Source organism: Microtus pennsylvanicus, chromosome 22 (assembly GCF_037038515.1).
Source record: "Microtus pennsylvanicus isolate mMicPen1 chromosome 22, mMicPen1.hap1, whole genome shotgun sequence".
Classification (NCBI taxonomy): domain Eukaryota; kingdom Metazoa; phylum Chordata; class Mammalia; order Rodentia; family Cricetidae; genus Microtus; species Microtus pennsylvanicus.
Window position 1 is genome coordinate 26,432,956 of NC_134600.1, and position 14,310 is coordinate 26,447,265.

The window sequence follows — 14,310 nt, forward strand, 5'->3', positions numbered from 1 at the left end:
TTTATATGATGTTTTCCCTCAGAGTTTCATTGGAAATCCATTAGGGAGCCAACCCTGGAATTTCTACAGTGATTGAATCTAGCACGGAATTTAATTAATTTAACCTGATGTAAAAATACTTCGATGTGTTAAACTCATTCATAAGATTTGTAAATACATATGTATACATATATAGCTGCATGTGAAGTTAAAATATTCAGATACTAAAATATCATTCAAAAGTAAGATGATAATAGGATGAAAAATATAAGAAAATATGTTCTAGTATGGTAGGAGCAACAGAAACAAGAATTAGCAAGTTCGCCACCAGCTATACAGCCGTTAATATACTTACTCCGCTTTGTAATTATCAGCCAGCCTCGTGATTATCTTCCTAAGTAGGCATTAGTTGGTAGAGTTCTTGCCTCCATTTCTCAGTCAATGAAACTAAAGTAAAAAAAAAAAAAATGGAGAAAGAGCTTGTGTCCTGTAAGACACCTGACCTTACACCTGACTTGGCAATGAAGGCAGCTTGATTTATAAAAATCCCTTACCCAGAAGAGCAACCTAGGGAAAATGTCCTTTTCTATAGAGAGGGAAGTAGAAAGGTTAAGAATGTAACCATTAAAGAGTCTAGAGTAGCCATCTGGGGTTATGTTGTTTATTTTAATCCTACCTTAATCCTGATGGGTGATGCTGGCCATGAAGATAATAATAAGATTGTTTCTACTCCAGGAGTGCGACTTCAATTCCGGGGCAGCCATGGGAACACTAGTTGGCATGGGAGAGTTCAGCATAGATGAGGCAGGCCGGTGAGGAGCAGGCTAGGTCTGTTCTAGTGAGCCCTGATCCTGAATGGGGCCACTTCCCAGGATGCTGGGGCTCCCAAGAGTTTATTACCTTTTTTTTAAAAAAAAAAAAAAACTCCTTGCTGAAAAAGAGGCAATTATGGTTCAGGTTGTAAATTGATTTTCTCATCATAACATTCCCCTCTTCATTTTCTGACAGATATCAGAAACATTTAGAAAATGCCAAAAAAATTGGAATAAAAAAGGCTATCTCAGCGAACATATCCATGGGCATCGCCTTCTTGTTAATATATGCATCCTACGCACTGGCCTTCTGGTATGGGTCCACTCTGGTCATCTCAAAAGAGTATACTATTGGAAATGCAGTGACTGTAAGTAATACCTCCAATGTGTACGAGCAATCTGTGCTCATTTCCCCCCCATCTCCTCTTTCTTGTTTAAAGATTTGATTTTAGGGTCATTTTGAGGTGTGTGTGTGTGTGTGTGTGTGTGTGTGTGTGTGATGAGTGCAAGTACCTTCTAGAGGTGTAGGATTCCCCTGGACCTGGAGTTAAAGACGGTTGTGATGAGTCACCTGCTATAGGTACGATGAACCAAACCTGGTCCCTGCAGGAGCAGGATGTGTTCTTAACCCTAAGCCATCTCTCCAGCCCCTGCCTATTCTTTTTCCATCTTCCTTCTTTTGGAAGAGTAAGTTGCGATTGTTTGTTTTATCTTTGCCGTCGTGTGGGTAGAGCTGACCTTCTGGAACATACAAGTCCTAGTGATGAATGGGGACAAGATAATAACATACCGGGGAAATACATATGCATGCAGAGGGAAATGAAGAGGGAAAGAATTTATGAATGGAATAGCATGTATTGGAAATACCCTTATTCTCCTGTTGAGTTTAACTTGAGGATATAATATACATCTATTATCATCGATAGGTCATTGTGTAAAATAGAATTCAATTCACAACACAGTAAGTACCAGCTTCTTAAAATATAAAAGAAAATTTGTTAGTTCACTTGTCTATGTGAAAGTGAAAATGCCCTCATGACACGGTTATGAAAATAACATATTCTAATTATTCTAAAGATTAAAATAAACACTTTTAAAAGTTTAGTTACTTACAGTCTAAGAATTCATGTAGACTTGATGGTGAATTTTGGTGTGTATTTTTCAGATATATACGCTTTCTCTCCCCCAAAATGAGGTCATAATATCTAGGTCTTCCTTGGGCAATCTTTTCTGTAAACCACTGATATTTTGTGATCATCGTCCCATGTTGGGGTTAGTCAGTACAAAATCATTTAAACAAAAATGTTTCAAAACTTGTTTCTTAAAATGAAAATCCTAAGTATAATTCAGTCCCTGAACTTTTTCCATACAGAAACTTGAATCTCACAATGTACCCTACGCTGGCTTCACCAGGCCTTGGGCAAGGCTGAGGGTATTAGTAACAACCGCCCGGCCTCAGCCCTCTCCTCTCTGGCGGCTCTGTGGCAGTTGGCCACTTTTTCTCACTTCCTCCTTTCCTCCTGATGACTCGACAAAGTCTCATCTTGACTTTGCCATTAACCTTGTGATGAATTTGTCCACATCTGTAGCATGAGGAGAATATCCGTGTCACAAGGCTGGAAGTGGCTTCCAAGATAAAGGGAACCAGGCGATCCTCACACAAAGCGCTGAGACTGCTGCATTAACGTCTTAGCATCTACTCTGATGAGAAGTTTTTCTCATTGGTCCTTATTTATATTGAAATAAGAGACAGATAATTAAATGTGTTTGGGTTTTATAAACATGAACAAGACTGTTGTTTCAGAGAAAATAAGCTATATGTAGAAGTTTTACTATGCCTAGAGAGAAGAGAGTAATTTCTCTTCTATATTTTTCTTAAATTATGTATGCTATTAATCTGGTTTCCTGAAACTGTATTCTTAGATTTATATATCAGTTTATTTTTCAGTGAAAAAACAAGAAGAAAAATGCATTGTTTTGTGTGCTGTAGAACAGAATAACCAGAGTCCTATAAATTTCATGTCCTATAAATGGGTAAACTGACTAGGAATAGCCACACACACCTTTAATCTCAGCACACAGGAGACTGGGGTTAGAGAATAGGGGTTCCTATGAGGCCCAGGTCAGCCTGGGCTACATAATGGGTTTCAGACCATCTTGGTCTACAAGAAGAGATTTAAAAAAAAATAAGTTAACATTTTGCACAAAATTTTGTCCATATGTCCATATATAAGTCTGCAATAGCCTTTCAAGGAAAAATTCCATGGGGTCAAAATCTGTAATGTTTCCTGTTGAACGTTTTGTGCAGTTCCCACAGAGATAGAGAAAATGGTAGAGAACTGAATAATAACACTAGTGGGAAAGTACTTTGGTGGCATTAACTTTGGCGCTAATGAAATGGGTTTCAGAAGTCTTTATGACAGGTAATTATATAATCAGAAAAAAATGCAGCAAATAGTTTGGAAGACTAAGCAAAACTTATTTTTGATGCTGAAAAGCACAGGTAATAGAATGCTATTTTGATTTTTATAAATTTTGTTCTCTACTGAAGCAGTTTTTATTTTTTATTAAAATGACAAAAGTGCTTATCACGCTAATTATATGCGTGTATCAAATTATCACAATGTGTCCATACAGATGTACAAATACAATTTCTTAATATGAAATAAAGATTGCTACGTGTTCAATAAATCTAAATCCCCACCTTTGTACTTGGTATTTCAAGCGAGCTCTAACTCGGATGGTGTCGTTCTGCCCTAACCATTCCCGTGCTCTTTCTCAGGTGTTCTTCTCAATCCTCATTGGTGCTTTCAGTGTGGGGCAGGCTGCCCCCTGTATTGATGCTTTCGCCAATGCACGAGGAGCAGCTTACGTGATCTTTGACATTATTGACAACGTGAGTAAAAGCACACCTATTTGGCCATTTAGAAAATCTACGCATATATGTCAAAAACTGGAAGTGAGGCGCCGCATGAAATAAAATGAATATCCCCTATAAACGTTTCATGTAACACAACGCACACATGCATACACACATGCACATGTATACATCCGTGCACACAGGGGCCATGCACATGCATACCCACACCACACCTTCACTGTGGGTTTGCTCACATGAACAAGATTATGCCACTCCAGGTTTTATTTTTAGCATTTGATGAGCCCTATTCCTTAAAATTATAATTGCTTATTCCTTGATAAAATAGTCATTGGATTTTGTTTTATTTAGAATCCTAAAATTGACAGTCTTTCAGAGAGAGGACACAAACCAGACAGCATCAAAGGAACTCTGGACTTCAGTGATGTTCACTTTTCCTATCCATCTCGGGCTAATATCAAGGTACCGTCAATAGTACTGGAATTCCCAGTTTAAATAATCTCTGATCATTGTTCTATAGTCTACTTCCTGGGATGTTTATGTACTTTGTCCTGTTGGAGTCAAACTCTTAATTGACACCTTTTTCCCCCTAATTCTAACTAGTATTGAATTATTCCTTTTTTGGAGCTGTGTTGTGAAGTGTGTTCTGCCTTGCTTTCTCCTGCAGATCTTGAAGGGCCTCAACCTGAAGGTGCAGAGTGGACAGACCGTGGCCCTGGTGGGCAGCAGCGGCTGCGGGAAGAGTACAGTGGTCCAGCTGCTGCAGAGGCTCTACGACCCCACGGAGGGCGCGGTGAGTGGGAAGAGCCAAGTTCCCCAGCTGGGGAAGCTGGGCGTAAATTGGCCCTAGATATTGTTTTCTTACAGATAAATCCGTGTGTGCATCTGAGCTTGGCAAGAGCACACAGTGTCGCAACACATTGGGACAAGGCACATATTTCTGGGCACGGGGCAAATGCTTTCAGTGAAAGTCTTGAAACAACAGGCACTAGACAGGATTCTTCTGTCACCAAATACTGCTCCCAGCTGAGTCTGAGTTGACAAAACAAATTCCACAAAGTTATTTCTGACAGTCTGGAATTGTGGCCACAGATACCGTAAAACTGCAATTACATTCAGCAAATATGATTGTTTTCTTTAGCTTTAGTATAACACGGAGAAATCGGAATCTCCTACCAGAACAGAGGTGAGAACAGGCTAGAATATTCTCTTTTTCCCCCCTCAGGGAATACACATACCCTTCACCTAGATCATCTTTATTTTTGACCCATTTACTTTTTTCTCCTTTTCCGTGTATGTGGGCTAAGCTACAGGATATGACAGACTTCAGAATATGTTTCCTAAGAGGGCTATTCTCTTGTACAGAGAATGACGATCGGAATTGTTGAAACCCCAAGTTAACAAGACTAACTTAGTTTACACTCCTCTTCAGCTGTCCCAACTTAAGGACATTGTGTTTCCCAAATGTTAGTCATCAACTATGAAACACAACTCTACAAAGGATCTTAGCTCTCTTTCTGTGACCATGGCCAACAGCGACTGAGGGTAGGAAAGGGTTTATTTGGCTTCTCCTTACTGGCGACAGTCATCATTGAGTCAGGACAGGAACTCATGCAGGACCGTGGAGCAGAGGTCATGGAGGAAGTGAGCTGGCTAGCTGGCTCTCTCTGCATCATGCTCACTTATAGCCCAGGCCACCTTCTCAGGGAATGAAACTACCCACAGTGTGCTGGCCGCTCCTATGATTTTAGGATATGAACAGACAAACAAATGATTGGAGAATAAATATAAAGTTATTTTCTTTACGTACCCTGGTAGGTCTACCATACTCTAGTACATGACTACATCCAAGACAACAAAGGTTGGACTTCATTTATGTGTGTGTGGTGTATGTAAATGAAGATAATATAATTTTTATCTCTATATATAAATCATAATTTATATATATATGTATGTATATATAAATAAGAGTTTGTGAGTGTGGAAGGGAGCTGGATCTGGGGAAAGCTGGGACGAGAGGGTGAATGTATCAAACAATGCATGGAATTCTTAAACAATTAAGCTTTAAAGGAGAAGATAAATATCAATTTACAAAGTACTTTTGAGAAATGGTCAGCTTAAACTATGGGATATAGATTCTGGGAGAAGGACAACCATTCTTTTACCTGTATACTCCTGCCCCCATGAGCCCACCAAGCTCTAACATTAATTCCAAACCCATAGTCATATAGATGGCCTCAGTGGGTCAAAAAATACAGCAAAAAGACACGAACCACGGAAAGGACCTGTAGGTAGGAGGGAGAGTTGACAGGGACGGGGACGGGAGGAAGATAAGCGAGGAGTGGGGTGAAATAAGCAGAATGCATTATTTACATAGATCTGTATTGAATATTAAATTGCCGAAGAACAAACAATTAAACAATGGTCAGCAATGGACCCCAGTCCTACCTAGTAAGGGATAATGAAGAAGACATTTTGTTTATTTCTGCTTATGCTGTCCATTACTAAGTTACTTATGAAGCGATGTATTTAGCTTTTCTTCATCAAGGAGCAAATGCCCAGCAAACAACAGTAAATTGGCATTAAGAAAAAAAAAATCTTTCTTCTCAACTTAATAATTCTCGGCTTTTAGAATATGTTTGACAAAAGAAATGTTCAAAAGTTAAGAAATGGTAAAGTAAATTATGGTATGTTAAGCATAACAAAACACCAAAATGTCATCTAAATATATGTGGATTAGTTAGGTAAGGGGGCGTGTTAACTTAAATTTATCGTTAGTAATTGAAACAGTGGCATGCCTAAAACATAACTGGACTGGATGTGCACTGCCGAGGAAGAGCCCTCGAGTATATAAAAGGCCTTGGGGTCATTTTTTCAGCACTGTGTCAAATAATTACATATCTAAAATTTCTTATGGAGGATAACTAATAATCTATTTTTTAAAAAAAATATATATATGAAAATATCAGGAGAAACTATGGATGCTTATTTTATTCTTGCATATTACTGTTTATTTTAATTATTATATCTAACTTTTGAATGAATTCAATACTAGCTAAGATGTTCTCACAGTAAAGAGCCATTGTGCCTTAGAGATCAGGTTGTTTAAGATACCGAATAGGAAGTCTTTCTTCCAGATTAGCATCGATGGCCAGGACATCCGGGACTTCAATGTCAGGTACCTGAGGGAAATCATCGGAGTGGTCAGTCAGGAGCCGGTACTGTTTGCCACCACGATCGCCGAGAACATTCGCTATGGCCGTGGCAATGTAACCATGGAGGAGATAAAGAAAGCTGTCAAAGAAGCCAATGCTTACGAGTTCATCATGAAATTACCACAGGTAAAGACTCCCTTAAAATCAGATCTGAAACATTAGGGACTGAGCTGTTGCTTCAAAGCCTAAAGTTTGTGTTACAATGTTGTTCAGCCTTGCTGGGTGAATCCCTGGAATTATTCAGTTAAGGATAACAGATTATATTTGGTTTTTTTTTTCTGTTTTTTTAAATGTAGTTTTTTTTTCCCCATTTTTTTTTATTGATAAAAGGAGGATAAAGAAAAGAAAAAAATAACAAATTTCCACCTCCTCCCACCAGCCTCCCATTTCCCTCCCCCTCCTCCCACTCTTCTCCCCCTCCTCCCACTCTTCTCTCCCTCCTCCCACCCCTCTCCCCTTCCCCCCACTCCTCTCCCCCTCCCTTTCCAGTCCAAAGAGCTGTCAGGGTTCCCTGCCCTGTGGTAAGTCCTAGGTCCTCCCCCCTCCATCCATATCTAGGAAGGTGAACATCCAAACTGGCTAGACTCCCACCAAGCCAGCACATTGCGTAGGATCAAAACCGCGTGCCAATGTCCTTGGCGTCTCATCAGCCCTCATTGTTCGCCATGTTCCGAGAGTCCAGTTTTATCCCATGCTTTTTCTGGTAACAGTCCAGCTGGCCTTGGTGAGCTCCCAGTAGATCATCTCCACTGTCTCCATGGGTGGGTGCACTCCTCGTGGTCCCGACATCTTTGCTCATGTTCTCACTCTTTCTGCTCCTCATTGGGACCTTGGGAGCTCAGTCCAGTGCTCCAGTGTGGGTCTCTGTCTCTATCTCCATCCATCGCCAGATGCGAGTTCTAGGATGATATGCAATATATTCGTCAGTATTGCTCTAGGGTAGGGTCATTTCAGGTTCCCTATCCTCAGTTGCCCAGGGAACTAACTGGGGACCTCAGCTTGGGCACCTGGGAGCCCCTCTAGAGTCAAGTCTCCTGCCCCCCCTAAAGTGGGTCCCTTGACTAAGAATTGTGGTTCCGTGCTCCCCTATCCAACCTTCCTTTATCCCGCTCCTCCTGTTTCCCCAAGTCCCCCCTCCTTCCCTTCTACCTTTTCTCTCCCCATCTCCCCTAACCCTCATCCCACCCCACCCCCAAGATCCCACTTTTCTCCCCGGCAATTTTGTCTACTTCCCTTATCCAAGAGGATAACTATATGTTTTTCCTTGGGTTCACCTTCTTACTTAGCTTCTTTAGATTCGCCTATTGTAGACTCCGTGAGCCCTATTTATGGCTAGAAACCAATTATGAGTGAGTACATCCCATGTTCATCTTTTTGGGTCTGGGATACCTCACTCAGGATAGTGTTTTCTATTTCCATCCATTTGCATGCAAAATTTGAGAAGTCATTGTTTTTTACCGCAGCGTAGTACTCTAGTGTGTATATATTCCATACTTTCTTCATCCATTCTTCCATTGAAGGGCATCTAGGTTGTTTCCAGGTTCTGGCTATTACAAATAATGCTGCTATGAACATAGTTGAACAAATGCTTTTGACATGTGATAGAACATCTCTTGGGTAAATTCCCAAGAGTGGTATTGCTGGGTCCAGGGGTAGGTTGATCCCGAATTTCCTGAGAAACCGAAACACTGATTTCCATAGTGGTTGCACAAGATTGCATTCCCACCAGCACTGGATGAGGGTACCCCTTCCTCCACAGCCTCTCCAGCAAAGGCTATCCTTGGTGTTTTTGACTTTAGCCAATCTTACAGGTGTAAGATGATATCTCAAAGTTGTTTTGATTTGCATTTCCCTAATCGCTAAGGAGGTTGAGCATGACCTTAAGTGTCTTTTGGCCATTTGAACTTCTTCTGTTGAGAATTCTCTGTTCAGTTCAGCGCCCCATTTTTTAATTGGGTTAACAGATTATATTTGTATGAAAACGATATAAAAGCATATAGGCTATGTGGTGGTAGCTTTCAAATTCAGTGTTCATTTGTTATAGTTTATGACCCATTATGACAGTCAAAGCTTCAGCTGTCTCCATCTATTTCTACAAAGTCCATACTTTCGTGTTTCAAATATTTGAAGAAGGTTGACATGAACTGGAGAGACGGCTCAGCAGTTAAGAGCACTGGCTGCTCTCTGGGAGGACCCAGGTTCAATTCCCAGCATCCACATGGTAGCTCACAACTGTCTGTCGCTCCTGTTCCAGGTGATCCCTCACACAGATATACATGCAGGCAAATGGGGATGGCTTGCCGAGCATGCTCAAAACCCTCCTGGGTTTGATCCCCAACACTGGAAAATTGGTTGAATGATTGTTTCCAGAGTTTTTCTGGGTTTTCTGTTTAGAAATTTGACACCCTGGTTGGTGATAGAGGAGCGCAGCTGAGTGGGGGACAGAAACAGAGAATCGCCATTGCTCGTGCCCTGGTCCGCAACCCCAAGATCCTCCTGCTGGACGAAGCGACGTCAGCCTTGGACACAGAGAGTGAAGCTGAGGTACAGGCGGCTCTGGATAAGGTCAGTACCTGAGGGATAAACACCCGGGATTGGGGAGAGACAGCAAATTGGAATGGTTTGCAAATCTCTGTCAGTTCTTTTGGAGTCTAGATTGAGAAACAAACCCATAGGGCAATGAGGTCATCTCTTGGGGTTTATTGATTCTCCTGGTCTGCCGCAGAGAGAGGTCAGTGGTCTTGGCTACCGTCCACCATGGTGCAATGAACCTAGATTAAAGCTTGTGGGAGGAACCATCTAGTTTTGCTTCTTTCTTGTACTTGGTTCTGTTTGACAAAAGCACTTATGGTAAAATATGTGAAGAAATTAATTTTAAAAATTTATAATTTCTAAGCATTTTTCTATAACAATTTTTAGTGATAGCATAGTGTTCCTTTCTGTGGTTTACTGTACTTTATTTTAAATTTTAAGCTATTTCTTTGTAAATTTACTAATTTTGTTAAACCAATAAAAGGGCAAATACATTGAAATATATGTGAAATACATATAAATAAATATGTGAATATATATGTATGTAACATATAAATTATGTTCAGATCAGGATCTGGAGAAAGCTATGGCTTCATAATGACCTCCCTAAAATGTTTCTGCTAGTGTTCAGTGCACCACACAGCTCAGAGGTAGGGCCCATCGGACAAACAAGAAGACACTTATCAGGTCAAATCTTTAACTTTCTTGAGTATCAGATACTCCATAGTGTTCCAGAGTAATCGGCCCTCAGATTGAAAGGGTTGCTCCCTGCCTGGTCTGGAGCTCAAATGTGACTTTTGTCTTCTATGGAAGAGAGGTGCCTATGCTTTCAGTACACCAAAATGTGGGTGTCACTCTCTACCTCAAACAGCGTCTACCCAAGGCTTGTTTGTGCCTGTTGATTGACAACGTTTGCACCATAATCCCAATGCACCACAGATCTGTCCATTTCCCCTTTAGGCTAGAGAAGGGCGCACCACCATTGTGATCGCCCATCGACTGTCCACAGTCCGAAATGCTGACGTCATCGCCGGGCTTGAGGATGGCGTCATCGTGGAGCAGGGAAGTCACAGGGAGCTGATGGAGAAGGAAGGGGTCTACTTCAAACTCGTGAACACGCAGGTACCGCTTGCCCAGTTGCTTTCCCTCTGCTCTCTGGGCAGCGAATACGGTAGTCTTTAAGTTACTAAAACAAATTGCAGCTAATTTCACACAAGGAAATATGACTAGATCGAGGCATTAAAATTAGGCAAGCCTCAAAGCCTTAATTCATAACCTGGGAAAGAGTGAAAGGCCAGGGGAAGACAGGCGAAGGCAGAATTCACAGTTAATGTACCCAATAGATTAACCCAGTGACTATTGATTGTCTGGGGCATGTGTCCAAACTAACAGGACCTTCTCAGTGGATGGAGAGAGATCTACAGCGGTCGCGGAAAAGGCTGCAATTTCCCGATCCTTTGTAGACAAACTTGGTAAAGCAAGTGGCAACACTCATAGCTTTTAGAAGTGAATGGTTGGCTTTAGAAAACTGTTTTCTCTAGCCACTAAAACACTATCACCTTGTCTCCTGCGGTGCACTCTCATTGTAGCAACCTTGCAGAACTGTAGTTCATACATTTTAAACTATGTGCGTCTGCTTTGGCATTATGATAAGCTCCTACGTGTGTATTGCAGATTTCCCCCTTGACATTTCAGGTACACATCATGAAATATTATTTCAATTACTCAGCGGTAGTTATAGAAGTATGTGAAACTATTTGTTTCTCTAAAGTTGAATACTTAGCTTGTTTTGTTTTTTTAAAAAAAATATTTTTTCCTTTATTTAAGTATTGCAGTACAGGCACAGCTGAAAGCCATGCTAACAATTCCCTCAATTTCCCAACGAGCCCCAGCCCGCTGAGTATCAGTTCACATTTGGATTAGCAAGCCTACTGTGAGACATGGCTATGTTTCCGAATGCAAGAAATCTAATTATGGTTTGTAGAGACTGGGGAGTGGTAGGGAGCACCAGGGAGAAGATGATTGACAGGTGCAGAGATGCAGGCAGAAGGAAAGAATGTTCCAGAGCCCAGAAGGGCAACTGCGACTGACCACAGTGAGTTCTGGATGTCGAAAGAGCTGAGAGAAATTGTTTCCTTTTCACATATGCTAATGTTACACATGCTACATATATGTCCTAAAAAGTAAACAAATTACACGAACATCTGAGTACCCTGGAAAGCTACTGGCCACTTTTACAGGATGGATTTGCTATTTGGATCACGTCTTACTGAGCTGTTACTGTGTTTTTAAAGACCCGGACACAGGACAGTTTCAAAATTTCAAATTCCTCAAAGAATGAAATGTCAGAAAAATATATATAATTCAGTTTTATATAAAGCCTCTTTATCAATTTCTATTTTAAAATCGATGTAATTATAATGGGTAAGGTTGTCACTTGGACCTTGACAGTGGGTGGCGCCATTCCCCGAGCAGACAATCGCGGACTCACAAAGTGCCATTGCCTTATTGCTCTCCGTTTCCTGATGCTGGATCCACTGCAGCTGCTCCCTCAAGCTGTGACTGGGATGGACCCTCGCCTGGAATCGCCAGCCAATCAAAGCTCTTCTCTGTCCCTTAAGTCGCTTTTGCTCAGCTATTTTATTAGAGCTAAAGAAACAGAGACATGGTATTTTAAATCCATTTTAGTTTTCATGTTGACATGATTATGAGCAAGGCTTTGGGATGACATGTGGGCTCCTCAAGTGAAATAACTCTTACCCATCCTTATCTGTCCCATGTCTGTTTAACCCATAAGAATGGCCTCACGCTACTACAAGGACTTCGGCTGGGAGACAACCAGATTGCTCTAAAGTCTGTACCATATTCTCTTGGCCTTCTTTCCCAAGAGAACACGTTCATTTTCAAACTGAACGGTGGTCCAATATGAATAAATTAAAATAATATGCAGCTAGTTGTCAGTAGTAGTACTGCCAAATTTAGCCAGTTAGGCCTTGTTATCCCATGTGAAGTGAATCGGGCTACATTGAATCACCTCTGCTGCTCCTAACGGTTCTGGGGAATTTAGGACCTGTGTGTTTCTCCCTTGGTCCCCTTGCCATGCCTACTTCTGAGTTTTGTTTTACCCTCCCATGTAGTAGCATTTCAAATGAATTTTAATAAATAAATCCTGCCTGAAGATCTGAGAGTCAAACAGTCCCACTGGTCACCCTTGGAGACCAGGTTATGGTAACACACACCTTTAATCCCAGTAGCCATAGAAACCGGGTGGTGCGTGCCTTTAGTCCCAGTGGTGCACGCTTTTGATCCAAGCCCTAGAAAGGAATATAAGATGGGGTGAGTCCGCTCTCAGATGCAGGCTCCTGAGATTCTAGGAGGAAGAATCGCCATTTCACACTGAGGTCCAGTTAGAGTTAGTGGCTGGCTCTTTTGCTTTTCAGATCTTCAGGTTGAACCCGAGTTTCTAACCCTGAGTTTTTATTAATTGTGCTTCACCCCCAGTTCCTTGTTGGTCCTTTTGCAGAGATGGAGGATGGGACCATGGTGACCTTGAGGGCTCACTGGATGCTCAATTTAGTGCTGTTTGTTTGTTCTCAAACCTCAACCTGGTTTTAATTCAACTCTGTAGATATCTTGATACATGTAACATTTAGAGTTGCTTTGTTATTCTAAACTTGGAGATTCTACTCATCTGGACACACACACACACACACACACACACACACACACACACACATTGTAATGATTTATCTGTCATTCAGACATCAGGAAGCCACAGCCTGTCGGCAGAATTTGAAGTTGAACTAAGTGAAGAAAAGGCTGCAGGCGGCACGGCCCCCAATGGCTGGAATGCTCGCCTATTCAGGAACTCCACCAAGAAAAGTCTTAAAAGTTCAAGAGCACATCAGCACAGGCTAGAGGCAGACACCAGTGAACTCGTAAGTTGTTTTCCTCTCTGGGTAAAGCCTTTGTCGTAGGGTTTTGCTGTTGAAATCCTAGCCTTAAAGAATATGTGTTTCTTACTGTGGGCTGCATGCTTTTTTAAAGAAAGGAAATCCAATTTTTAAATATATTTGACAGTGAATCAAACAAATGGGAATGAAAAACGGATTTCCTAAGGGAAAAAAAGATAAAATATAGTCGTTGTGCTGAGATGTTTAATCTTCACCTTTGTAGTCCCAAATGAGTCCTGAGATATAGTGGGAGGCCACTTGTCGGTTCCCGGCTGCTCAGCCCTGAACTAATCACACAGAAACTGTATTATTTAAATCACTGCTTGGCCCATTAGCTCTAGCTTCTTCTTGGCTACTCTTACATCTTAATTTAACCCATCTCCATTAATCTGTGCATCACCACGAAGTCGTGGCCTATCAGCAAAATCACATTTGTCTCCGGCAGCAACTCCATGGCTTCTTCCTAACTCTGCCTTCTTTCTCCCAGCATTCAGCTTAGTTTTCCCCACCTAGCTCTGTTTCCCTATAGCTCTGCTATAGGCCCAAAGCTGTTCCTTTATTAACCAGTGAAGTCCCACATCATTGGGATCAGCCTTTGTGATAAGAAAGGGGTTGTGATTAATCTGGCAGTCCTGGGCAGAGAAATATCATTATTGATAATGATGCTGTTCTACATTTGAGAGGATCTGGATCCATCTGTTTCTGTCTATTGCCTCATTTGATCTGATAGCATCGCTGTTAGAAAGGCAAGGCCATAGCGTTATACGCTGATGGGAAACTATAGCTCAGCTCAGGTGGCCTAACTGTGACTATCACACAGACCCCGAGCTGAAACTTTGATCCTGCTACCTCACAAGCTGCAGATCAGAGACAGTGGCTACAGCGTGGAAATTTTCACCTGTGTGTAAGGTTCATGCTCAGCCCTGTGTCATTGTAGGTAC

General features: G+C 41.5%; 1 protein-coding gene across 7 annotated transcripts in view; it reads left to right on the top strand.

Moving 5' to 3' along the window:
• Positions 1–14,310, top strand: part of Abcb4 (ATP binding cassette subfamily B member 4) — a 55,375-nt gene that overhangs the window by 16,320 nt on the left and 24,745 nt on the right. For all 7 annotated transcript variants that reach the window (XM_075955944.1, XM_075955947.1, XM_075955942.1 and 4 more), the window contains 8 exons: positions 988–1,159; positions 3,574–3,687; positions 4,021–4,131; positions 4,337–4,462; positions 6,807–7,010; positions 9,279–9,449; positions 10,377–10,538; positions 13,178–13,354. In XM_075955944.1, coding sequence (XP_075812059.1) covers positions 988–1,159; positions 3,574–3,687; positions 4,021–4,131; positions 4,337–4,462; positions 6,807–7,010; positions 9,279–9,449; positions 10,377–10,538; positions 13,178–13,354 — 1,237 coding nt within the window. The remainder of the gene's footprint in view (positions 1–987; positions 1,160–3,573; positions 3,688–4,020; positions 4,132–4,336; positions 4,463–6,806; positions 7,011–9,278; positions 9,450–10,376; positions 10,539–13,177; positions 13,355–14,310) is intronic.